Source organism: Symphalangus syndactylus, chromosome 15 (assembly GCF_028878055.3).
Source record: "Symphalangus syndactylus isolate Jambi chromosome 15, NHGRI_mSymSyn1-v2.1_pri, whole genome shotgun sequence".
Lineage (NCBI taxonomy): Eukaryota > Metazoa > Chordata > Mammalia > Primates > Hylobatidae > Symphalangus > Symphalangus syndactylus.
Window position 1 is genome coordinate 69,932,241 of NC_072437.2, and position 27,068 is coordinate 69,959,308.

At 39.4% G+C, this 27,068-nt stretch overlaps 1 protein-coding gene across 7 annotated transcripts in view; it reads left to right on the plus strand.

The window, feature by feature from the left end:
• MIPEP (mitochondrial intermediate peptidase) overlaps window positions 1-27,068 on the plus strand; it is a 170,961-nt gene that overhangs the window by 17,843 nt on the left and 126,050 nt on the right. For all 7 annotated transcript variants that reach the window (XR_008651193.2, XR_008651194.2, XR_010115939.1 and 4 more), the window contains exons 6-10: window positions 1,327-1,509; window positions 2,074-2,230; window positions 7,316-7,364; window positions 9,146-9,206; window positions 12,551-12,603. Coding sequence is in view for 4 of the 7 variants with exons in the window: in XM_063618839.1 (XP_063474909.1) it covers window positions 1,327-1,509; window positions 2,074-2,230; window positions 7,316-7,364; window positions 9,146-9,206; window positions 12,551-12,603 (503 nt within the window). In the remaining 3 variants the exon portion in view is untranslated. The remainder of the gene's footprint in view (window positions 1-1,326; window positions 1,510-2,073; window positions 2,231-7,315; window positions 7,365-9,145; window positions 9,207-12,550; window positions 12,604-27,068) is intronic.

The window sequence follows — 27,068 nt, forward strand, 5'->3', positions numbered from 1 at the left end:
TCTCCTCTCCCAGAAAGATTTGTGTACACTTTCACCTGAAGCCCAACATGAGCCCAGTGCGGAGCCTGTCTAGTTTTTTAGTAACCAATAACTGAAAATGCATATGCAGAGCCTGTCTAGTTTTTTAGTAGCCAATAACTGAAAATTCAGCCCTTCTCCTCCAGTCAGCCTAATTATGTGGTTTCTAGTTTATATTTCATCTTAAAAGCATTTATGACAACCCCTTTGCTAATACACGTTTTCTCAGGTGATTGTGTGTTACAAAGGTATGACTGCAAGATTAAACCTAAGCAGATGTGTCCGCACCATCCACATCCTCATCACTGACCATTTGAAGGCCTGGCACGAGCAAGGACCATGTGCCACATGGCAGGGACACGGAGTAGAAGAAAGGACCATGCCCTGGGGCTCCAGTCTACTTCTTAGACTTCACTGTATCATTCTGTAGCAGCTCAAGCACATGCAAAATCAGAATTTTTTCCCCCCCTGAGACAGGGTCTCGCTTTGTTGCCCAGGTTGCAGTGGTGTGATCGTAGCTCACTGAAGCCTTACCTCCTGGGCTCAAGTGATCCTGCTGCCTCAGCCCCACAAAGGGCTGGGACTGCAGGCGTGTGCTACCACACCCGGCCAAAATCAGAACTTTTAAAATGTGCTTCCCCCTTCTGGAGGCTCACTACACTTTTGCAAAGAACTGTATTTTTTTTTTTTTTTTTTTTTTTTTTTTTGAGACAGAGTCTCCCTCTGTCTCACAGGCTGGAGTACAGTGGTGCAATCTCAGCTCATTGCAACCTCCGCCTCCTGGGTTCAAGCAATTCTCGTGCCTCAGCCTCTTGAGTAGCTGAGATTACAGGCACGCACCACCACGCGCCCAGCTAATTTTTGTATTTTTAGTAGAGATAGGATTTGACCATGTTGGCCAGACTGGTCTCCAACCCCTGACCTCAAGTGATCTGCCCTCCTTGGCCTCCCAAAGTGCTGGGATTACAGGCGTGAGTCACTACACCTGGCATGTGTTTTTCAGTGTTGTTAATTTCAACAATTAGTTATATAACCTAGACATAAAATAGAACTAGAAGTTATGTAAACCTTAAAGCATAGAAACATCAGGAAACCATAAGTATGATCTTTTTGTTAGAATATTAAATATCTGTTAAAAGTAAAATTAATATTTATAATACAGTAACAATATATTCATTTTGCTAAACTAATATTAAATGACAATTCAACAATGCATATGTTGACGTGACATCTTTATATTTTGTTTATTAAATTGTGAAATATTAATTCAAAATGCCTTTAAATAACTTTTACTCCTCCTGCATACAGCGTAAAAGAGCAGTGGACCTCAATGTTAAAATCTTGGATTTGAGTAGTACATTTCTTATGGGAACCAATTTTCCCAACAAGATTGAGAAGCATCTCTTACCAGAACACATTCGTCATAACTTTACGTCTGCTGGGGATCATATCATAATTGATGGTCTCCACGCAGAATCGCCAGATGACTTGGTATGTATGTTTCATTCTCTTTGTTGTTGAGGTCCCATCTGTGTGTTGCTACTGTTTTAACCCAAAATTCAGTGATAATATGATAGTATCCTTAAGAACTTTTTAGCATTACTAAACCCTAAAAATTTAACTTGTGGAATTATTAATGCCATAAACACTTTAAAGAATGAAAATGATTTCATTACTTATATTTCATACAAGACTCCTTATTTTTAAAGTATGATTAATAACAGCATTGACTGACATTCTAGACTACAGAGACTTTTAAATTCATGCAGCCTTACTTCTCCTGGTTAAGACGCTTTATAGCATAGAGATCCACGCACTGGGTAGAGGTTTGCCCTGCCGTACCTCAGAACAGTACCCTAGAGCTGCAGTTAAGTATGCTGTTGCATCCCATGCTGTTTTATGACTCTGGAAGCTTTATCGCCTCATGTAGACCATTGCTTTATTTTGAAAGCGGTGATCATCTGCAGATCAAGTGGTGAGCATGAGCCTGTGTTATGGTTGCATAGGACTGTGTCATGGTATTTATAGCCTTCACCATTTACTTTTTAAACGTAGGTGCGAGAAGCTGCTTACAAAATTTTTCTTTATCCCAATGCTGGTCAACTGAAATGTTTGGAAGAATTGCTCAGCAGCAGAGATCTTCTGGCAAAGTTGGTGGGGTATTCCACGTTTTCTCACAGGGCTCTCCAAGGAACTATAGCTAAAAATCCAGGTAAGCCTGTTTATCCAACATTTAAGGGCAAAATAGGATTTTTATGAAACTGAGCTTTAGATTTTAAATACCTGTAAATCAGTATTCTATTTTTAATACATGCAGAGAACCATTTATTGAGATTTTCTATGTATTTTTATAGGAACCATTTTTAAATAGAGCTAATAATTTGGCATAATTCTGTCCAACCAAAGAATTTTATTTTATGTGAATGTTCAGAGTAAAATCATAACCTAAATTTTCATTTTGATGTTAGTCTAAATTGTTTTCATTTTAACCCAGTTTCTGCGTTGAATTTGACAAATTGGTTAGAATAGGGTAAGAATGAAAGATGAGTATGTTTACTGAGGTCAAGGTTAAATGTAGGTTAGGTCATATAAAAAACACACAGCCAGATAAGCCTCCTTTTCAGAGAGAAGAGTACTGCTTAGGAAGGTTTGTGCTAGGTGAGGTGTTACAGAAGTGTGTCATTGGGTTTGTCATAGACTTGCCTTGTGCTATGTTGAGTTCCTTATGATTCATAATGTCTAAGAGAAAATGTTACACAATAATAATATAAATGTACATAATACGTTTTTTCAAAAGCATTTACTAACTTACAGTTGTAATTTAGGTGGTGAGTCAGGAGTAGGGTGACCATGATGGTGGAGCTGCGTGAGACTCAAGGTCTTGGCAGTGAAGTTGCAAGACTTAGTGAGGGTGAGAGGGAGGAGGAGGCAGTGTGGTAGGCCCCCTGGGTTTCTGGTTGTAATCTGGTTAGACATTCCACTCATGGACAGAGGGGACACTGGGGGCAGATCACAACCTGAATCCTCGCTTGTCTTTATTCCTTCTGTGCTTCTCACCCTAGCATGTTCCTCTCTTCTCTAAAGTTCTCTAAATGCACTCAATCTTACTTCTTACTCTTTCATAAACAACTGTTTCCCTTGACCTGTCAAGGCTCTCGGTTAAGCTACAGGCGTGTTACACTCATTGCGGCCTGGGTTCCCTTGCTCATGTCACTCTCCTACAGAGAGCAGCTTTTCTTCCTGGTCTACCTCTTAAAATCTTACCCCGTTTTTTTAGTGCTCAGCTCAAAACCCACCTTTTTCATGAATGAAACTTGTTAAACTTTTTCACTTTCCTTGGACTCCTTTGTCCCCGAACCCTTAAAACACTTATAATTTGTTTCATATAATTGAAGCTCCTAAACAGATACAATATGTATGTTATGTATTAAATGTGTGTTTTTAGTGTATGTTTTTTCTTTTTTTGTAAGTATCAGTTTGGTGAAAAGTATGTTTTTCTGTAGTCTCTGTTGTCAACAGTTTGATTACAATAGTACCATATTTTTATTTTATATTTATATAAAATAATAATATTAGAATATCATTCAATGCTTATCCTGTTGTTATCTCATTTCCTTCCTCTGCAGCTTTGTGAAGTAGGTATTTGTATTCATGTCACAGATAAGGAATCTAAGGTTAGGTTATATTGCTAAAATGTGGCAGAACTGAAGCCTAAACACATATTCTACATTTATGGTTTTCCATAGGCTGCTTGAGACCTAATGCCCTATGTTTTATATCATCTACATCCCATTTTTGTTTGTCAATTCAGCAAATATTTACTGATTGCCCACTATATGTCAGATATTATTCTCGGTCGTGGAAATAAGTCAGTGTATAAAGCAGAAGAAAATTCCTATCCTTATGCAGTTTATATTCTTGTGAGCAAGGGAAGACAGTTAAGAACGAAATAAGTAGATAAAGTATGTGGTATGTTATTAGTTAATACAAGCCGTGGAGAAAACTGAACAGGGAAGGGGATAAGGAATGTGGGCACGTAGGCTGGTGCTGGAGTTTTAGAGAGCATTGTCGGAGGGCTCACTTAGAATGTGGAATGTGAGCACGCTCTTGACAGACACAAGCGTGAGGCTGTGGCTCTCGGAGGGAGAAAGGTTTCACGCAGAGTCACTATCAAGTGCTAAGGTCTTGAGGCAGAAAAATGCCTGCCATGTTTGAGGAGGGCAGAGTGGCTGAAGCACAGTGTGTGCAAGGAGAGTGGCGAGAGGAGGGAACAGACTGACAAGGGGTGGCATTAAGTGGAGACTTGACGCAAGTGCAGCAGGTCACTGTGGGGGTTGGGGCAGAGGAGTGAGATTATCTGACTCCAGTGCTAATGGTGAGTCAGTGCTGCTGTTCCTGAGAGAAGACTGCAGCAGCGCCAGGGTAGAAGAGGGCCTGTTTAGATGCTGTTTTGCAGTAACCATGATGAGAAATGTTGGCATCTTGACCAGGTGGTAGCAGGGAAGGTGGTAAGATGTGATCAGATTCTGGGTACAGGGTATTTGGAAGAGGTAGCTAACATTTTTGACCTAAGCAACTAGAAAGAGAGTTACTACTGTTAACTAAGATTGGGAGGATCGGGAACTTGGTTTGGTTCAAGTTAAGTTTGAGATACTAAATGAAGTTCAAGTGGTGAAATTGGGTAGGCAGTTAGATAGATTGTGGAGTTCTGAGCTTCATAGGTAAGTCTGAACCTCTAAAATGAGATTCTGATACCACTAAGAGTGAACTTAAAGAACAAGTCCAAGGACTGCGCTCTGGGGCCTTCAAGTTTAAGAGGCCAGGCATGTGAGGAACTGTTAGTTAATGCTGCCAGATGTAACGGCCACTAAGGGAGGTGGAAAGTGATTACAGGGTGTGGTCCTGGAGGCCACGCAGAAGGTCTGCCTACAGGAGAAGGGAGAGATCAGCTGACTCATGCTGTGGCCAGGTCAGATGTGAGGAGGGCTGGGCATGACCACTGGCTGTAGCAGCGTGGAGCTCACTGGACCTGCAGCACCCAGCTCCAGATTCCGTGACTGACAGGTCACCCTTGTGCACTAAGTGTTTGGTGTGCTGATGTATTGGCAGGGGGCTGTTGTGCACATCATCACGTAAGATGTGCCCTGGGTCCTTGAGGATTTAAAGCTTAGTTGAGGAGCCGGATATATGCATAGAAAAAGATAATAATACAGGTTGGCACGTTTTCGGTGCCAATGGAATAGTACAGACAAAACAATGCCATGGGATTTAGGAGCTCGGGGCATTTGTCAGATGCATCTGTGACTGTTGAAGGCGCCCTGAGGGAAATGAAACCGTCATGCACAGTGATGGAGTGAGCCCTCAGCAGAGCAGAAGGAAGACAGGAGAGGCTGACTGAGGCTAAGGCGGGCATTCATGTGGCCAGTGAATGAGGAGGTAACTGCAGTGAGGCACTTAGTGGGGGGTTTCAAACTGAATCTTAATATGACAATTCTCTGGGGACACTAATTGAGGCAGGCCAGGTGCGGTGTCTCATGCCTGTAATCTCAGGACTTTGGGAGGCTGAGGCAGGCAGATCACTTGAGGTCAGGAGTTCGAGACCAGCCTGGCCAACATGGTGAAACCCCATCTCTACTAAAAATACAAAAATTAACTGGGCGCGGTGGCGGGTGCCTGTAATCTCAGCTACTCAGGAAGCTGAGACAGGAGAATCGATTGAACCCTGGGAGGCAGAGGTTGCAGTGAGCTGAGATGGCACTTCTGCCCTCCAGCCTGGGTGACAGAGCAAGACTCCGTCTCAAAAAAAAAAAGAAGATTAATTGAGGCAGATTCTTTGCATGTAAAATGACTGGAAGAATAAGATGGGTGAATGTTAAAACATGGTTATTAAGAAATAAAATGTATCCAGGCATACATGGGGATTCATTTGAAAACAGTTTGGTATGATACCTGGAATATAATCCTAAAATGAGATTTCATTGTTGACTAAATAATGTTTTTGTTCCCCCAAAATTCTTATTGTTGTTTCATATGGCACATGAGCCAGTGTTTTCAGAATTCGTATACACAGGACTTGTTAAGTATTGACAGTGGCAAGAAACCTCATGGTTTGGGTTTATGTTAACCACCATTATTTATTTCCTTAGTCTTTTATTTCACTCAAAAGGGGATAACTTAAATTGAAGAGAGGGCAAGAAACTTAAAACTGTGTAAAAGATTACCTGGAAAATATAAACACAGTACTTGTGGTGAACTAAAATACATATGAAAGCTCTGTACACATAAGTCAGTGATAAAAAGTGCTACATTCAGAAATACTTACAAAACATTTCCTCTTGTGGGAAACGGTGGTAATTCTACTACACTGCCTTTATGGGTTTGTAAATTATGGCAACTATGGCAGAAGTATTTTAATAAAAATACTTTAAAAATTCTATCAGAAGTTAACATTTATTTTTCTTATTTTGCCATTTTTTCCATATTTATCCTGAATAGATTATTCTACAGTTGTATATAACAATAAAATTGTTACCAAGAAAAACATTGATTTTAAAAAATTTATTTCAGGGAATTATACTTCTACACTTCACCTATTTTTATGAACAAAGCAGAGTCTAGATATCTCTTTAAAACTTTGAAAACATCAGACATGTCTAAGAACTTTTTTTTCTTACACATATGAATAGATAGAAACACCTTGAAATTTTGGACTTTTTTCTTTAGCCTCCCATTAACTGTTTTTTTTTTTTTTTTTTGAGATGGAGTCTCACTTTCTTGCCCAGGCTGGAGTACAGTGGCACAGTCTGGGCTCACTGCAGTCTCTACCTCCTGGGTTCAAGCTATTCTCCTGCCTTAGCCTCCCAAGTAGCTGAGACTACAGGCATGCACCACCACGCCTGGCTAATTTTTGTATTTTTGGTAGAGACGGGGTTTCACCATGTTGGCCACGCTGGTCTTGAACTCCTGACCTCAGGTGATCCACCCCCCTCAGACTCCCAAAGTACTAGGATTACAGGCATGAGCCATCTGGTCCCATTAACTCTTTTAATTTTGGGATATAATCTGAGGCTGTGGATTATTAGTATGCCAATTTAATTTTTTTCTGATTAAAAGATCATCATCACCTAGAAGTATTTACTATATGTTTGGTATATGTTGGTAGCTCCACTTCCCTTTGAAAATCATCACTTTGAGGGAATTGTAGTATATAGATTATGATCATCACATAATAATTTTAACAGATATGTTCATTTTATTTCACATAATTGAAGATATTTTCTTTTGGATTTCATTTTAGAGACTGTCATGCAGTTCCTTGAAAAACTATCTGACAAACTTTCCGAAAGGTTAGTTTTTATTCTACTATTTAGTTTTTTGGTTATATGTTATTTAGTCTTTTTAAAGAAGACTTGATTTATAAAAAATTAGGAAGTGGCCTAGAATATAAGTTTTGGCATATTGGACCAGACCCGTCTCACTATGAGGCATACTTTTCAAGGCCATAGTTATCTTCCTTGTGTGCCATTCTTGAAAACATAAGCTGTCCCCTTTCATTAAACAATTGTTTTTAGAAATTCATCTTTAATTTGCACTTTAAAAATCTTTACCAAAATGTTTTTGAAACTATTTATTTTAACTTGTACCATGAATTTTATGACAAGTTCATAAAGTAGTATTTCTCTTCTTTTGGCCGAAATACAGGAGGCTCATGGATGTGGTGTCTTTTTGATTTTGTGTAGTATTTTAAGAATGTTCTATCTCAACATTTGTAATTTCAAGCTGAAGTGTTTTACTGCCTTTGGTGTGTCCGTTTGTTATATACAAGTTGAGTGTCTCTTATCTGAAATGCTTGGGACCACACATGTTTTGGATTTCATTTTTTGGGGGGAATTTGGAATATTTGTATATACATAATGAGATATCTTCGGGATGGGACCCAAGTCTAAACATGAAATTCATTTATATTTCATATACACCTTATATACATAGCCTGAAGATAATTTCATACAGTGTTTTTAATAATTTTGTGCCTGAAACAAAGTTTTGGCTGCCACCTATCACATGACATCACATGTGGAATTTTCTACTTGTACCATCATGTCAGTGCTGAGAAAGTTTCAGATTTTCAGATTAGGGAGGCTCAACCTGTATTCCTGCCTCCCCTGCCCCTCCCCTGCTCAGTGCCTTCCATCATACACTTGCCCTTCACTGGCCCTCTTCTAGGACTTAGTTGAGAGGCAGCACACCTTTAGGTACTAAGGATTCTAGGAAGAAGCAGTCACGGTTTGTGAAAAAGGATGATGTTTTCTCTTTCTCTTGTGATGCTGTCTAAAATTTTGTTTGCCTGTTTTGGCTACACCAACACATTGGATCTTGGCTCACATTTCTGTTTTGGACTATAAACTCATGCCTTAGAGCTCATTCTTCTCTAGTTTGGATTATGTTTATAAATTCTAAAATTTTCTTTTAATGATCCTGGTGAACGACTGTGTCTTTGATACAATAAAGAAAGAGGGTTAATTATGCACTTACTGAGGATTTATCCTGCTTTACTTAGTTAAGTGTTAGTAGTCTTTCTCTACATAGCTATAGATTTTTGAGCAAGCATAGCTTCATCATTTTACAGGTATATTTAGGAATTAATTCCAATATACATGTCATATTCTACAAATATTAAATACCTATTTAATTATTGACCAGCTAGAGTTTTTCTATAGGGGAAAAATGACTAGAAATCTTTAATGTAGCCAATGATAAAATTCCTTTCTATGAGTTAATTTGTTAAGTCTCTTTTAAAGGTATACCAAAAAGTAGTGCTTTAAAGTTTGCTGATTAATGCTTTGCATGTTTGTAATGACATTGCTAGTTTTTCCAGGCTTTAGTACTCTTGAGACATTTATCCACCATGATGCTTTTTAAGGTAGAAATTGCAGTAATATGCTGCTTTATATATTGTTATTTCTCATGACACTTAGGTAAAATTTGGATTAATAGTGATATACGTGTGCACTACTGATTATATCTAATCTTCTTATGAATATTGGAATGTAACATAAGCAAGCTAGTCCTTTCATAATGTAATTATTAAAACGTTGTCCTAACAAGTAATGATAAACCTGTTTTATAGAACTCTAAAAGATTTTCAGATGATACGAGGGATGAAAATGAAACTGAATCCTCAAAATTCTGTAAGTATGTTGGAATATTTTTATTATAATATAGACAGTCTGTCAACTGAAATCAGTATCTTTTGATTCAGGAATTTTCTTGTGATAGGCTACAGGTCCATTTAGTCTTGTTTCTGATCCTCGGTTTTGGTGAATAAAGATGTTGAAATATTTGATTCTTACGTCCCAAACTGATGTTGCCTGTACATACAGCATTTTTGTTGAGGAGTCGACATAGTTTATGTATATACACTAACACAATGTGTATATATTCATGCAAAGACTGCTTTCATTCTGTGGAATGTTGGCTTCTCAGTTTGAAGCAGACTTTAAGGAGACTCAGTGGAGGCTTCATCTGGCAAGTGGCAGTTTTAACCATCAGTGTTAACGTTGCAGTTCATTTGCTTATTTGTTAGCTAATTTATGGTGCCCAATTGAGTAGATCAGTATTTGACTAACAAAGTACACCACATTCGAAAAACACTTAAGTGCTGTTTTCAATCATATGATTATATGATCTTCCTTATGTGATCCAAGAGTATAGACAAGTATTGTTATGGCCAGAATGCTGCCCAGGTGATTGGGGGAGTGCCCTGAAAAGTGTCGAGATTCCAGATATTAGGACTCATTCCCATTTGGTTCCAGGGCACTACAGGATTGCCGGGGTTGCCTACACCATTCTTTTCCAAATGCTGTTGTTAATTCTTGACTTAGTTGCTGCTACCAGAGCCATAGTCATAAGGAAGATTTAGGGAAATGGACCTTGCAGATTTACAAACTGTTTACTAGCTTCCCAGATACAGCCACTAGGAAACAGATTAATCCCATTAAACTCAGCGATGTGTAGAGTAACATGTCAGTCTGTTAATTTATGGAAGGAGCTGTGTCTAGCAAAGTAACTACTGTTAGTCATCTGCACACCTTGGCCTGGTAGGTAGGCTCATTTGGGAAACCACATAATAGATAAGAATTTAGTTTGGTGACTATAGAAACAAAAATAAAAAATAAAAGTGAATATGACTTTTAAACTGTTATCTGTTATCTGTAGATATTTGTATATAGCTTATGGATACAATTATTCTGCAGATATTTGTGAAATGCCCAATCTCCTCATGAAGACCTGTTTTGGTGAATGGTGCCACCATTCACCCTGCTGCTCTAGTCAGGACCTATACTTAATCCAGACCAGTGGTTCTCAAAGTGTGGTTTCTGGACCAGAAGCAGTAGCATCACATGGGAACCTGTTAGAAATGCAGATTCTTGAGCCCCACCTCGGACCCACTGAATCAAAAACTGGGGTGAGCTCCACAATCTGTGTTTCCACAAGCACCCCAGGCACTGCACACTCCCCTCCCCCATAATCATTTGTTAGGTCCTGCAGATTCTCCCTCCCCGTGAACTCTTGTGTTTTCTCCTGTGCCCATTGCCATAGCCTGGGTTGGGATCATTATTCTCACCCAGATGGTAACTGGGATTGCCTGACTGGTTTCTAGCCTTTTGTTTTTGCTCCACTCGAAGCCTTCTTGGATTCAGACAGTTGAGCCATGTATTTAGCCCAGTGTTAGGCATATAATTGGTTGTCAACACTTATTTGAGCTATGAATGAATAATGAATGAATGAATTGCCACCAGAGGGATTTGTCTAAAAAGCAGATCTGATCTTGTCATTCTGTTGTTTAAAATTCTTCAGTAGCTCCTGGTTATTCTCCAATTTCCCTTCCTACTGCCCTGCTGCTCCCACCAAGCCCTCATGATTTGGCCCTTGCCTCCTTCTCTAGCTTCATCTTCGGCTGCCCCTCCAAGCCGAGGCCGTGTTCTTTGCACTCTCCTAATACCTGTGCGATGCTCATGTGATCTCTATTCACTTAGTTTTGCTTTCTTTCTTTGCTTTGCTTTCTTTGATTCTTTTATTTGAATTAATATTTATGTGCCGGCCACATAAATGTGGCATGGTGGGCAGCTTCCAGTCATTTACAAACACCACCTACAGGAATGCCTTTCCTCCTTTCTCATCTGGATTAACTGCTTCTATCATAAAACCCAATTCAGGCTTTGCCTTCTTGAGAACATTTCCTAACCTTCCTACTCTTCTTGTGGGCTGTGTTTTACATGGCACAATGTAGGCATGACATACTGTCCTCTGATTGTTGAGTCACTTGCCCTTCTACTGCCTAGGCTATCATCCTCTTGTTTTTGTCTCATTACAGCCTGCACTCTGTCTGCATCTAGCAGATAGTAAATAATCATCTGTTAGAGAAAATGTGTGCCAAGACCTGAACACTGTGGGGCTAGGGTTCCATCGACGCAGTCCCTGCCCTTCAGGCACTCATGGGGAGAAAGAAAATAAGCCTGCAAGTATCTTAGATTGTCATACATCCCATGATATAAGTATTACCATGGAATATGGGAAATAAAACCTTGTTATTGGAGGAGATTATGCCTAAACTGAAATGTTGAAGGGTGATGGTAATTAGGAGAGCAGCCACCATTTGTTGAGCCCTTACTCAGCGCCAGATATTCTACTTAATAGTTTAAGTACATTCAGCAATCTTATTTGGGAGGTACTGTTGATTCTTTCAACAAATATTTACTGAGTGACTACCCTGGGCCAGGCACTGTTCAGGGGACAGGAATGTAATAGGGAAAGATGCAAACAAAGTCCCTGTCATCATGCAGTTTATAGTCTGGTATGGATTGGAAACTTGAGCCCAGGCAGTCGGTCTTCACAGCCTGGTCTCTTAACCACTCTTTTGTCCACCTGGACACCTAGAAGGAAGGACAATTCATTGAAGTATTCAAGCTTTCCCTTCTTTCAGTATTATGTGCCAGTCATCAAAAGCAACTAGTGATATACTACTTCTTTATGACATATTTTCTTTGCCAAGATTAGAGTTAATTCTGCCTTGGTTACATTTTAAATTGCTGCTTTCATTTTTGATATCTACCCAAAGCTTCTTGCTTAGATTTAGAAAGAACCTTAATCTTACCTTTAGTACACTCATCTTACCTGCAGTGTGTTTTATGGATTAATACATGGGTTACATTTTGGGAAAAATTTCATTATAGCTAATATAATTCATTAATGTTTACTTTTGTTAGATTCCACTTTAGAATGACATTTGTTTGTCTTTTCCCCAGATTCTGGGGTAGGTCTTAGTTATACTTCGCTATCCCTTGATTACAGGGAAGTCAAAATAAGGAGCCAGGTATTTTCTGCCAAGCTGTCAATTTTTTAAGGGATTCTATAAAATTGTTCTGATTTACATGAACAGTAGCTGGTTTACATTCTATAAGCTGGCCACGTTGCTGATAAAAACTATGAAAGAGTCAGTAGCTTTCCTTAACAGTGAATTATTCCATTGTAGGAAGTAATGCCTTGGGACCCTCCCTACTACAGTGGTGTGATTCGTGCAGAAAGGTAAGTTTTCAATAAACACCCATACAGGAAAAGGAAAAAGGAAACTAATGTTTATTCAGCAGCTACTGTCATCCACTGAGTTGCCCACAGTACAAACCCTTCCCCTGACACCATTCTTTCTGCTGGCGTGGTCTCCTCCACTCATGAATTCTTCAGCTGCTTGTATCATTTTCTTGTTTAAAACTCTACAGTCTGGTCCCTCTCCAGCCCTGCCCTCGCGTAGCTTTCTGGTTCTCTTCCTAGGCTGTGAGCATTGCTGGAATCCTTGTTGTGTCACGTTGCTGGCCCAGAGTAGGGGCTCAGCATGTGTTTACTGATAAAGGAATAAAGCGGTACATGGCATGGTGCTGCATTATTTTCTTATGTTTTCTCATTTTTATTTGGACACATATATTGTCAACACATTATTGGTCCATCTGGAAGGATATAAATGAAATAAAGATTTAAGGAACTTAAGTTGACAGAAGTACTCCTCTGGCTTCTGTATCCTCCTGTGTTTATTATATTGGAGATAAGTAGGTATGTCCTTCTCTCCCTACATACACACTATTTCTGTAATTTTTGTATTATAAACCCAATAAATAGAGCTCTTTTCACAGTGAACATGCTTTAAAATGTTTATAGCTCAAGCAACTTTATATACCCAATAGGAATTTTAAAAAAAAAATCTCAGAATCCTACTCTTTAACAACTTATTAACATTTTTCTCTTGTTAATTTTTGAGATACGCTGTTTAGGAGAGTTAAGGTTGATTTAGGTAATAGAAGAAAATGTAAGTTTTTTGGTTTTTCTTCCTCATTAAAGCATACCAGCATGTACTGTGATGATATGTGAATTTATTTGGTATTAAGCTTTAAAATATTTGTATTACTATGCATTATTGAAGCATCAAGTAAAGCATAGTAGGTACTTCTCCAAAATAGGAAGTATTTGCTTAATTATTTATTTCGGCATTTGTCGTAAAAACAATAACTTTCTATGTTCTTTTCTATACCAGCAGGATGAGGTAGCCTAAGATCAATTAGTGTGTTGAAACACTTACTTAATTTTCATTTATTTTCCACTCTTTGGGCTCCATCCATCACTGTTGCCAAAACCATTTTTACTTACAAGGCGTAATTGTGTCCTAACCTTTAGTTAAGAATATTTGGTCAGATACTATTTTTTATTTTTATTTTTCATTAAACAACTCTTTTTAGAGACAGGGTCTCAGTTTGTCGCCTAGGCCAAAGTACAGTGGCGCAATCTTGGCTCACTGTAGCCTCAACCTCCTAGGTTCCAGCAGCCCTCCTACATCAGCCTCCCAAGTAGCTGGCATTACAGGTGTGTACCACCATACCCAGCTGATTTTTAAATTTTTTTGTAGAGATACAGGTTCTTGCTGTGTTGCCCAGGTTGGTTAGCTACCATTTTTAAAAAAATGTATCTCAAATTCAGCATCAGTCTTCTTTTTAGTGAAAACACATAAACTGTTATTCAGAATCTATAATAATTTGGTTATGGTAAACAACGAGGGTTTAGAATATATTTGTTTTACAAAATTGTTTTCTGGTTGCAGAACTTGAAACTCTGCTCCTTATAGTTGCATTAAAAATAAAATGTCTCTTTTAAAATTCTGTCAAAGAAAGATTTGGCTTGGTTGTTTCACCTGTTAAAGATGTAGGATAAATCAGTAGTAAAAGGTATTTGTACTTTCCATGTTTATGTAAAGCATTTGATTTTTGACATTGGAGAGTAATGTAAATTAAATATATTTAATATTAAATATTCTAATTTTTAGAATTCTAATTTTAATTCTAAATATTTAAAATATTAAATATTCTAATTTTTGCTACTCTCATTTTTAATCTGGTATTCCTTTCATATCATGTCCCTGATACCTGATTATTTTCATTAATGCCTTAGCCTTAAATGTAAGTGATAGTTTTTTCACTTGACTATACTCTGTAAATATAGCATGCCCAAATGGTGGTTCCGAGGTAGGAGATCAGCAGGACTTGTTTTCTGGTCACAACCTCCTGACCAAAACAGGATCTGGTCCAGACAGGATGAAGTAAAGAAACCAGCCCAGACCAGCAGATGGCAAGGAAAGGGATTTCTGGCTGCCCTCACTACTCATTAGCATAAGACACTCCCACCAGCGCCTTGACAGTTTACAAGTGCCAAGGCCAATACCCGGAAGTTAGCACCCCCTTCCTAGAAAGTTCTGAATAATCGACCCCAATTTGCATTAACCTACCCCTTAATTTGCATTTAAATAACAGTGGGTATAAATATAGCTGCCAACAGCCCACAAGCCTGGCTCTGGGCGCACTGTAGGATTTGATCACAACCTACTTTTGTTTTACAGAAAGAAACATCTCTACTCAAATTTATTTGTTCTGATTTTTCTTCCACCCCTGCTCTTCCTCCTCCACAGTTTATCCCAGCCAAAACCCTTTCTGTCTCAAAGGCAGAACCTCTGTCGGGGGAGCGGTGGGTTCCCATTGCCTCCCTGCTTTGTCTTACAAATCTGTGACATCTTGCCAGGTGTCCATGAAGCCGCTGAGTCTGTGCTAGCCTTGTGTAGCTCCTGGCTCTGCTGTGCCAACAGCCTGTGTGCTACACAGTTGACCTGCTAATATGTTCTTCTGGACGTTAAATCTGTCTTGTCAACCATATTTTAAAGCTCTATAAGAACAAACATTCTGGCCCCTCAGTAAATGCATATTAATTCATAGCCCCTATTCAAGCTTGTATCTAGACCAGTAACCATGGAAAAGCAATCCAGTGATGAGGTTTTTTCAGAAAGAGAATGCCATGTTTTTGCATGACATGTTTGCAGTGCTCATTGGTTGATGGAGTTTTCCACCTGCTTGCTAAGTCCTTGAAATCACCAGGTATGCTGGGAACACAATGTAGTCTGCCAGATATCCATGTGGGGCTTTAGCTTATTTTAAAGTTTTAATACTAATTTATTTATTTGGCTATTAACTCAGTAAAAGAACCAGGAAAAGGGATGCAGAAATGCATCAGAAGGGGTTATAAGAATCGGGTTTTAAAAATCTATTTTAAGTAGCTTAACAGGCTCCTGAGTTTTGGTTTGAGGCTTCAGTGATCTTGATTGACAAGAGGAGGCTGCTGCACAGAAAATGGATGAGAAAAGAAAGGAAAAATATCATAGGTTGAGTTTGAGGTTAGAAGAGTGGAACAAAGTGAAGATTTCTAAATCCTTGTTAAATTCATCACCTTTCAAGTAAAGACTTAAATGTGTGGCTTGACACAAAATGAAAAATAGAAGGGGCTTTCCTTGATTTGAGCTTTTTTTTCAAGTTAACCTCAGGGAGTCTTTTGCTTTTATGTTAAATACTTCAGATTTATTTCAAGTTTTTAATGTTTGTCTAAAGAAAAGTAAGAACCTGTTTAGAAGCAGGAGAAGAAATTAACATGTTTTGAAAGTGCCAAAGGTTGATCTTTGGAAATACCGTAGTAGTATAAATGACTGTCAGCAAGTCTTAAAAGAGCGGCTCATTTTTCCTTTTTAAAGCTTTAGTGTAAGATTCTTCATGGAAGAGTAACATTACTTCTTTCAGATACGAAAATAAATTATTTTATTTGAAATTAAATTTTATTTTTGATTAGGCAATACATTCACATGGCTCAAAAAATCAACAATGTTAAGAAGTATTAATTGAGAATACTCATCTCTACCTCTGCCCCAGAAGTCATCACTTTTAAGTTGTTTAATGTATCCTTCCAGTGTTTGGGTTTTGTTTTTGATGGTTTGGAGACACTATTTCTTTTCTGTAAGTAATGAGTTTCAGTATTTCATTTATTTTGGTGCTATTTTTGTTTGTTTGTTTGTTTTTCTTTTTTTTTTTTGAGACAATCTTCCTCTGTTGCCCAGGCTAGAGTGCAGTGACATGGTCTCAGCTCACTGCAACCTCTGCCTCCTGGGTTCAAGTGATTCTCCTGCCTCAGCCTCCCAAGTAGCAGGGATTACAGGCATGCACCACCACACCCAGCTAATTTTTGTATTTTTAGTAGAGACAGAGTTTCACCATTTTGGCCAGGCTGATCTCAAACTCCTAGCCTCAAGTGATCCGACTGCCTCAGCCTCCCAAAGTGCTGGGATTACAGGTGTGAACCACCACACCCTGCCAATTTTGGTGCTATTTTTAAATTAAGATATCACTGGGAAAGGGAATTCAGTATTGTCTATTCCTTGCTAAGATATATTCTTAAAATCTCAAGAGCATTCACATAATGAAATACGGATGTTTTGTGTTTTAAACTATTCAAAAAATGGGCTCTCACAGAAGGACTTTTTTTTGATGTGAGAAATTGCATGCTTTGTTAGTATAGGATTAGTGATCTTGGTGGTTCTAAATTTTTAAAAATTAACCTTTATTATAAAAACTTTCAAACTAAACAGAAATAGATAGGAAATGGATGGCTCAGTCAAAAGAAAAAGAACAAAGAAAAAATTGTTTAAGAAAAAAATGAAATCGAAAAAACAGAAGTAGAGCAATATAAGTAACCTCTGTATATTGATCTCCCAGATTCTACAAAAAAAAAAAAAAATTTGTTTTTTTTTGAGACGGAGTCTCACTCTGTCGCCCAGGCTGGAGTGCAGTGGCACAATCTCAGCTCACTGCAAGCTCCACCTCCCTGGTTCACGCCATTCTCCTGCCTCAGCCTCCTGAGTAGCTGGGACTACAGGCGCCTGCCACCATGCCCGGCTAATTTTTTGTATTTTTAGTAGAGACGGGGTTTCACCATGTTAGCCAGGATGATCTCGATCTGCTGAACTAGTGATCTGCACCTCGGCCTCCCAAAGTGCTGAGATTACAGGCGTGAGCCACCGCGCCCGGCCAATTACCAAGATTTTTCTATGTTTGCTTCATTCGTCTCTTTGTAAAATTTTCTTATTTCTTTGCTCTTCTTTTCCTTCTCCCTTCCCTCCCTGCTTTCCTTCCTTTCTCTTTTCTCATTACTAATGTACAGTCATGTGTCACTTAATGACAGGGATACATTCTGAGAAATGCATTGTGGGCTGGGCACAGTGGCTCATGCCTGTAATACCAGCACTTTGGGAGGCTGAGGCAGGTGGATCACGAGGTCCAGAGTTCGAGACCAGCCTGGCCAACATAGTGAAACCCTGTCTCTACTAAAAATACAACAAAAAAAAATTAGCCGGGCATGGCGGCATGTACCTGTAGTCCCAGCTACTTGGGAGGCTGAGGCAGGAGAACTGCTTGAACCCGGGAGGTGGAGGTTGCAGTAAGCCGAGATCATGGCACTGCACTTCAGTTTGAACAACAGAGTGAGACTTTGTCTCAGAAAAAAAAAAAAAACAAAAGCATTGTTAGGCAGTTTTGTCATTGTATGATCTTAGAGTGCACTTACACAAACCTAAGGGTATAGTCTACACACACGCCTATGCTCTCTGGTATAGCCTGTCGCTCCTAGGCTACAAACCTGCACAGAATGTTACTCTACTGAATACTGTAGGCAGCTGCAACACAATGATAAGTATATATGCATCTAAACATGGAAAAGTATAGTGAAAATAGGTATGAAAGATAAAAAATGATACACCTGTATAGGGCTCTTACCACAAATGGAGCTTGCAGGACTGGGAGTTGCTCTGGGTGAGTCTGTGAGTGAGTGGTGGTGAATGTGAAGGCCTAGGACATTACCGTACACCATTGTTGACTTTATAGACACTGTACACTTAGGCTACACTGAGTTTATAGAAAGATACGGTTCTTTCTTCAATAATAAATTAACTTTTGCTTCCTGTAACTTTTTTTACCTTACAAACTTTTTAGTTTTTAAAAACTTTTTGATACTTTTGTAATAATATTTAGCTTGAAACACAAGCACATTGTATAGCTGAACAATATTTTCTTTTTTTTAATCCTTACTCTATAAACTTTTTTCTATTAAAAATTTTTTTTGTGCTTTTTAAACTTTTTTGTTATAAACCAAGGCACAAACACACACATTAGCCAAGGCTTACACAGGGTCAGAATCGTCAACATCACTGTCTTCCACCTCCACATCTTGTCCTACTAGAAGGTCTGCAAGGGAAGTAAGTTATGGAGCTGCCATCCCCTGTGACAACAATGCCGCCTTCTGGAATCCCTCCTGAAGGAACTGCCTGAGGCTGTTTCACAGTTAACTTAGAAGGAGTACACCAAAATAGTGATAGAAAGTGTAGTATAGTAAATATATGAATCAGTAATACAGTCATTTATTAAGTATTGTGTACTCTCCCTAATTGTATGTGTTAGGCTTTCATATGACTGGCAGCACAGTAGTTTTGTTTACACCAGCATCACCACAAACGTGTGAGTAATGCCTTGTACTCTGACATTATGACAGCTACAGTGTTACTAGGTGACAGAAATTTTTCAGCTCCATTATCATCTCAAGGACCACCCACTGTAGCATATGTGGTTCATTGTTGACAGAAGTGTTGTTACCTGGCTTATGACTACTTTAAAGGAAATCCTAGCCCTCATGTCATCTCAGTCTTATACATTTATTATGTACTTCCGAAAAACATGAACATCTTCTTACATAACTCTTGTATCATTATTACCTAAAAAAAATTTAATAGCAATTTGTTGGCATCATTTAATATCTAGTCTATATTTGTATTTCCTTGGTAGTATCAAATCAGCTTTTTTCCCAGTTAGCTTGTTAGAATTAGGACTCCAACAAAGCCTCCACATTCTCTTGGCTTTTCTCTCTCCTGTCTCTTACTTTAGAGCAATTCCCCATGCCTCATGCTCTTCCTACTCTCTTTTTTGTCATATTATCAGCAACAGTTGTTGAAGAGACCAGGCCATTTGTCCTACAGAATTTCTAACTTTCTGGATTTATCTGTGTGCTTCCTTGTGGCATCATTTCACTAGTTCCTCTCTTCCTATCATTCCCGTAAGCTGGATGTTACATATAACAACTCACTGTTAAACATTTCCCATTTTTGGCATGGACACCCATAGGTGATGTTGTATACTTTGTGTCACATCGCATCAAAAGACATGAAATAGCTGAGCATGGTGACACATGTCTGTAATCCCAGTGACTTGGAGGCTGAGGTGGGAGAATCACTCGAATCCCAGAGTTCAAGCCTGCAGCAAGTTATGATTGAAAGGGGCCGGGCGGAGACCAAACTACACCGGTCGCGGTCAAGAGATCTTTATTGGAGGTATCGAGCGGAGAAGGAAGAGAAGAGAGAGAGGCCTGCTGGTGTGCTGGGTTTTATATCCCTTGGGCCTACGTGGATTGGGCTAGGGGCGGGCCCAAGGGAAGGCGGGAGATGCTTCTTTCTGATTGGGCCTCCTTTGGCGGGTTCAGACAGTGCTCGGTCAAGGAGGGGAGAAGAACCCGGAACCGGCCCCATCTTAAGGTATGGCGCCATTTTAAGGTACCCCATGTTACTTAACAATGATCATGCCACTGTACTCCAGCCTGGGCGACAGAGTGAGACTCCATCTCTTAAAAAAAAAAAAGAAAACAAAAGACATGAAGTATCAGTTGCCCACTGAGGGTGATGTGAAGATGGACCCCAGGTAGATTGATGCTGACAGGATCTCTGCAGTCTGTGGTGACGGTTTCCCTCTCAGCTAGAAAGGGATCTGTGTGGTGTTCCTCCCAACATGGAAACATCCAGTTTTCCCTCAGTCATTTACCCAGTGGCTTTAACACCCATTGATAGTCTGAGTCAGTCATTCTTTTTAATTACCAATTCTCAAAATAAGGATTTATTGTAATAGTTTTCTGAACTAGTGACAAATGAGTATCATCTGGCTTCTCTTTGTAAAGCGTCATTATAAACTAATGGAATTCCATTGATTCATTGTGTTTCAGTCCATTACAGTCATTTTGGAGGGATGCCAAATCTGTCATAACTTGGCCGATTGCACGGAAAAGTCAGTCTTTTAGGAGCTGGTTGAGTGAGACTCAAAATACCTGTGTTTGTTATTCCCAGTTGAGTTTGAACCACTTGCTGCATCCCTGCAGGACAGAAAAGGGGTGGTGATTTCTCCAGTTCTGAGCCAGGAGCATCTGCAACCTGGGGAGAGGTCTGAGAATAGGGTCTGTTGCTGGACTCAATAATTCAAAGAGGGTTGGAAAAGCTCCTTAGGCAAAGCAAATGGCTGTCTGGCCACTTTCATCGTTTTCCACAAGGCTCTGGGGGAGAAAATCTCTGCCTGTTTCCCTTTCGCTGCTGCCACTTGTTCCTCCTCAATAGGTTTTCAATCCTCCCTGTCCCAGGGCTAACCTGGATCCTCTCTCACGACATTTCCACATCTCCCATTCTGCTCTTCCTAAAGCAGGATGCAGCACATAGGTGTTATTTTTGGTTATTCTTTCCTGCTGTTCAATTTTAGACGTGGCTGTTTGATTTCACATTTTGATACAGCTTAAGCTGAATGAGAGACCATTGCAATAGAGGTCTCCTTGCTGTAGTGAGATTTGGCCCCAGCCTCTGTGGCGAGAGTTCTGTCATCTAGTGGCACATCGGTGTGGTGTCATCTTCTCTCCCTAAAGTCAGGCCTACTGGTTTACTTTCCTAATCCCTAGGATGATGATGGAATTGTACTGTCTTTCTTTAGCTTTGATTTCTGTTAACCACAGTTTTCAGTGAACTGTGTTGCTGATCTGCACCATTAATGAAAATTATTTCCTGGTTGCCAGGAAGTTTGGCTGGAGCAATTTTCTTGCCACTGGCTTCAGAAGTCAAGACAGAACCAAATTAGCAATAGTGGATTCTTTATAGAACAGGGGGAAAGGTCTTTTCAGTTCTATATAGTTACCTGAAGGGCAAACAGGTTTCCAGTATCATTCAGTTCCTTTACTGCTACCTTCTCTAGGTAACCAAATAAAACAGTAGCTCTCCCTGTGGTTTCAAGGCAGCATTTCAAAATGTCACCCAGCTATAACATGAGAATATACTTAGTCATTCCTGATGCCAAAAATACAGTTTCATTTGCTTTCAATAAAGTTAAAAACAGTTTCTCTGACAGTACCGTCACATGCTGTGTTCTTTGCAAGTGTCCATTTTTTCCTCGCCCACACGTGCCCTCTGGCAGGCCATCTTGTTCATTTTGTAACGAGCCTCTGTGGGCGTTTGCCATTTGGTACACGTTCTCTGTCACATTTGCTCTCACTCACTGAATAGAATAAGGTAAGACTGAAGCTATGTTTACCTTCAGTTTCAACCTGGATTCTCTGACTGTACTTAATTGTGTTTTATATTTTCACTAAGTTTGAGGCCATAGTGTTTGGATGTAATATCCAAGTTCTTTCTTTACCTTAATTCCAGAGTTTGAAATATAAGTCTGACTCATAGTGTGTGCTTCATAAATACAGTGATCCATTGACTTTTTAAAAATTCAATTTACAATGATGAATTCTTCAGTTGAAAGTCTCTTCTTGACTGATGTTTCTATGCTCATTTCAATCATAATTAGTGTTGGATGAAGATTAGATGAAGATTTTGATACATTACTAAATTCTATTGTTCTTAAAAGGCCTAATTATATTTATACCATTGTATCATGTTGATAGTGGTATGTTCTGGTTCTTTGCTGGAAGTTTGTAAACTCATACGTAACCTATTATAAACCAGAATAGCAGAGCGTTTATTGGACTTATTCAGCACCTGTAGTGGATAACGTAATTTTCTTCCTCTTTCTTTCTTCAGAGGAATCAAAGGGTTCTAGAGATCCCTTACTTCTGGGTTCAGATCCATGGAATTCTTTACAAAAAATAGTCATAAAATTCTTGTAAAACTGTAGAAGAGTCTGAGGTGGTGACAGGGATGGCACTGAAGCCAAATCCTCAAAATGCACCTAAGCTCTGTCTCTGCTGGTTGTGGCTCTGCTGTGCTGTGAGGTCCTATATGCTGCCCGTGGTGCTTTCCCATTGTCTTGGGTCTCTAGATGAGAGAGGAAAATGTTCTTATGTGTAGCAGCAATGCAGATGAGGAAGCTGTGGATGGAGATGGTGCAGTCGGTTGTTCACAGGCCGGCCTCAGCCTCGGAGTGCTCTGCGGAGGCAGGCGGAGCCACATGATGAGCCTGGCGTGGAGAGCTGTACTGGGGCCTGTGACCACCCAAACACCCTCTGTGCATGTTTTTTAACTCCGTGTTGAAGACGTGAGCTGAGAGCACAGCAGTCACACCCTCCTGACTGGCTGGTCATGTGGGACTGCTCCTTGGGGCCCCTCGGATGTGGATTGGAGCTGCGGGAAACACCCTGTAGCTTTTTGGATCTCTTCCACCCTCTCTGGACCTCTCTCCTTCTGGCTCTTCTTCAGGAGGGAAGTAGCCTGCATTTGGTGAGAGTCACTGAGGGTGTAGAGGGGCATGTAGTCTCGCTGTGGATGGCTGAGGCAGCTGAGTGAGGACTAAGGCACTAGTGCTTGCTTGAGCTTGTCTGCCCCATTTGCTTGAATCCCCTTGGGCCTTTGCTGCCTCTTTCTTCCCCTTTGAGTGCTCTCCCCCTCTTCCAGGAGCCTCATCTTTCCAGGTGTGCTCCAGATGCTGCCTCTTCTTTGTAGTTCTGTCTGTTCCTCCCATTCCCAGCTTCTCCCTTCTGCCAGGTGGAACTGACCACAGCCTCATCTTTTAGCTAATGCCTTGTTTACACTGCTCCTCTGCCCCTGATCATTTGGATTGGTTGTCATTATTGTTACAGTGTGTTCATCTTTCCACACTGAGGAGTTGTCATGCAGGCACATGGCAGGTGATTAATGAAAGTTTACTGCATCTACACAGCTTCTTGACACAGTGTTGCATTTCTTTTTAGAGGTAAGGTCAGCTTTGGGGAATAGAAGGGAACTGGAATAGGAGTAGAAGAAGGGAACTGGAATAGGAGTAGAAACCGCTGGGTTTAGTCTTGTCCCTGTCCCTGTCCCTGTCTCTGTCTAACAGCGATAATAGTGGCTATAATTTACTGTGTGCCCGCTTTTCTCCAGGAACCATGCCAGGTTCATTGCATGTGTTTCTGTCATTGTTAATGGAGCCTGGAAAGTATTTCCACTTTGCTGGTGAGGAAACTGAGGCTTCAGAAACCTAAGTAACTTGCTCAAAGCATGGAACCAATGAGAAACAGTATTTTCAAACCCAGGGCTCTTTCTTGTATTCCAGATTGCCTTAGACTGTCACAAGCCTCTTTGAGCCTGAGTTTCCTCAAGTAAAATGAACAATAATTCTGGTAATAATTCTTGCTCCACCTGTCTCACAGAATCATGTAAGGAATAAGGAGATTCTTGATTCTTGATGTGAAAGTGCTTTGCAAATTGTGAAGCACCAAGACAATGTAAGATATTATCTCAAACCACTATAGATCTTGCTTCACCAGTTATTCTAGCTTTATCATAATCACCATCTCTTCCTTTGTATTAGCTTCAAACCCTTTGCCTGCAGACCTGCTAAGATATCTCTTATCTTACAACACAAATAATTACCCTTCTGTGTCTGTTGGAGAGACTGTGGTACTATCTCATTTTTTTCCTGCCAAACTTCCCCCAGTCCTACTCTGTCCTGATGCCTCTTCTTTCTAATAGCTACAGTCTGGTTTATAGGCCTGTCAGTCTACCCAGCTAGTGTTTCCAGGTTATCAGCCACCTGCCAGCATGAAATTCAGTAATTTGTTTTACTGCTCAACATCCCTGATGTCTGCAGTTTTCTGTTTGGGTTTTTTTTTTTTTTTTTTTTTTTTGCTTGGATTTGAGATCCTAATGTCTGCAATTTTTGATGGCGCTTACCATGTCCAGTTTCTTAAAATTCTTTCTTCAACACATACCCTCAGACTTCCTGTTCTCTCCTTTTTTATCACCACACTCATTTCTCTGTTTACTTCTCTAAATTGGTCGTTCTCAATCTTTGTTCACTGTTAGGCTGCCGTAGGAGTCAGTGCAGGGATGTAGTGTTCTCATTGTGACAAGTAGCTCCTCACTCTTGAAAGCATTCTGGGAAATGTGTGTAAGAATGAATGATACAATTACTGTGCTTCCTTTAGTACTTGCTTTAACTTGTAACAGATATTTGTGAAAAACTTCAGTACCTCAGCCTAAACAAAGATGTGCCCTCCTGATGATTTTTTTTCAACTTCCATGCTGTTATCATGCAGTTATAAAGGACGGTCTCAGGCCTTCTACTTAGTTGTTGTCATAGCCTTGGGAAGGTTACTTACTGTCTTGTAAACCTGTTTTCTCCATTGTAACATAGGGGTGACGGTATTACCTTAAAGGATCGTTTTTGCTGTTTAATGAGATACGTATAAAGGGCTCAGCCCACTGTCATAGTGAGTACTCACCAAATGTTAGTTACCATCATCAGCATCATCATCATTTGGTAGTGATAGTTTTCTGTTTGTAGATTAAATTTAGGGAAAAATGGACAACATATTTGCAATATAGGTCAAGCATTTCTAATGTGAAATGCTTCAAAATCCAAAACTTTTTGAGTGCCAACATGACACCACAAGTGGATCTCATGTGACAGATTGTGGTGAAAATAAAGTTTTGTTTCATGCACAAAATTATTTAAAATATTTTGTAAAATTACCTTCAAGCTATGTATATAAGGTGTATATAAAACAAATAAATTTCATGTTTAGACATAGGTCACATCCGCAAAATATCTCATTGTGTATATGCAAATTTTCCAAAATACAAAAAAAATCCAAAATCCAAAACATATCCCAAGCATTTTGGATAAGGGATACACAAACTATATTGAACTTTCTCTTGCTATAATAATCATGAATCTTTGCATTTTAAACTGACCTACGTGTCACTGCCAGAATAATCTTTCTAAAGCACAGGATTTTGTCATTTCTCTCCTCTTCTTCCTTACTACTAATAGCAGCTATTTCCCCATTGTATGCATTCTGGGGAAATCCAGTAAATGTTGGCAAAATAAAGGGCATATCTCTATTCTTCTCCTCTCTGGTGCCTAGCAAAATTAAGAAAAAGAGCATCAATATATCTATATCTGTATATAACAACAAGACAGATCAGGAGGGCAAGGCAGGAGGAGGGGAATCAGTGAATACTATCTAAAATTGCGAAACCAGTAAATAAATGTTTATTTTAAAACCAATAGAGGCCCGTATCTACCAAAAGTATCAAAATTAGGAGGCAGGAGAATCACTTGAACCCAGCAGGTGGAGCTTGCAGTGAGCTGAGATCACGCCACTGCACTCCTGGGTGATAGAGCGAGACTCCGTCTCAAAAAAAAAAAATTAAAAACAATAGACAAACCACCAGAGAAGCTAAAATATAGACTATAAATATCACTAATATATCAAATTATTAGAAAGAAAAAGGAATGCAGTACACATAGCCAAAGAAGGAAAATAAAGGAAGCATTAAAAGAAACATAACAGAATTACATTGGCAAGAGTGAGGGCACCAGGTATTTTCATACACTGCAGGTAGGAATGTAAGTTAGAACAGCTTTTTTTTGGAGGGTATTTTGGAAATACCTATCAAAACATTTAAGATCTTGTACTCTTTGCAGCAATGTCATTTCTTCAGTTTATCTTATGGATAGGCTTATGTGGGTGTGACAAGGACATTTCACTATGGCATCATTTTAACAGATAAACTAACCGCAGCTTACTGTCAGTTAAAAGGAGCAGAGGCAGACCAAGGCAGGGAAGTGAGCTCTGGGTGTGGCCTAACGGGTTGCATTTTCTGTAAAGAAGTTAAAATCAATGACAAAACTGATGAGAAGTCTGGGATTCTTTGATATCCCCATGTGTGGGAAATTCCAAAGTATGTCAGTGGTCGGATACTTCCCCCATTGATGCTTCAGGCTCTCATTGGCCTTGCCTCCTCTGCTCATGTACAACACAACAGGAGATGCATGAAATAAGCTTTGTCGTGCGTTTGCTGTGGATGACTACACCCATGAAAGAAAACAGGCTAGAGCTTTATATACTAAACTGGAAAGTATTCCAAGTTGTATTTTTATGAAAAATATATGTGTAAAAATACATATCATTGATATATTTTTATGTTAAATGAAATCGCGAGATAGTGTGAATGGTATGATTCTATTTGTGCCAAAGTAGGTTTATATATACATAAAGTTTACATGCATAAACTTCTAAGAGTGTGCATAGAAAATGCCTAGAAGGATACACAAGATATTTACCTCTGGGGGTGGGCATAGTGAGCCAGGGGACAAGACAGTATACTTTTTGCCCATTGTTACTATTTTTGAGGTGTTTTTATTTTAAAACAGGCAGTTTGGAAATTCGTTTGTTCCCAGTCATTTTAGGGTAATATCGTAATATTATATAAACTTACATTCTATACTTAAATTTTTTTTCCAAGATAAATTGTTTCCTTGAATTTTGCCTAACACATATGATTGTCATGGTCATTGGATAAGTCAGTAAATATTTTTAGGTTATAGTTTAGTAAAATAAGCTGTGCTATTAGCTTTACT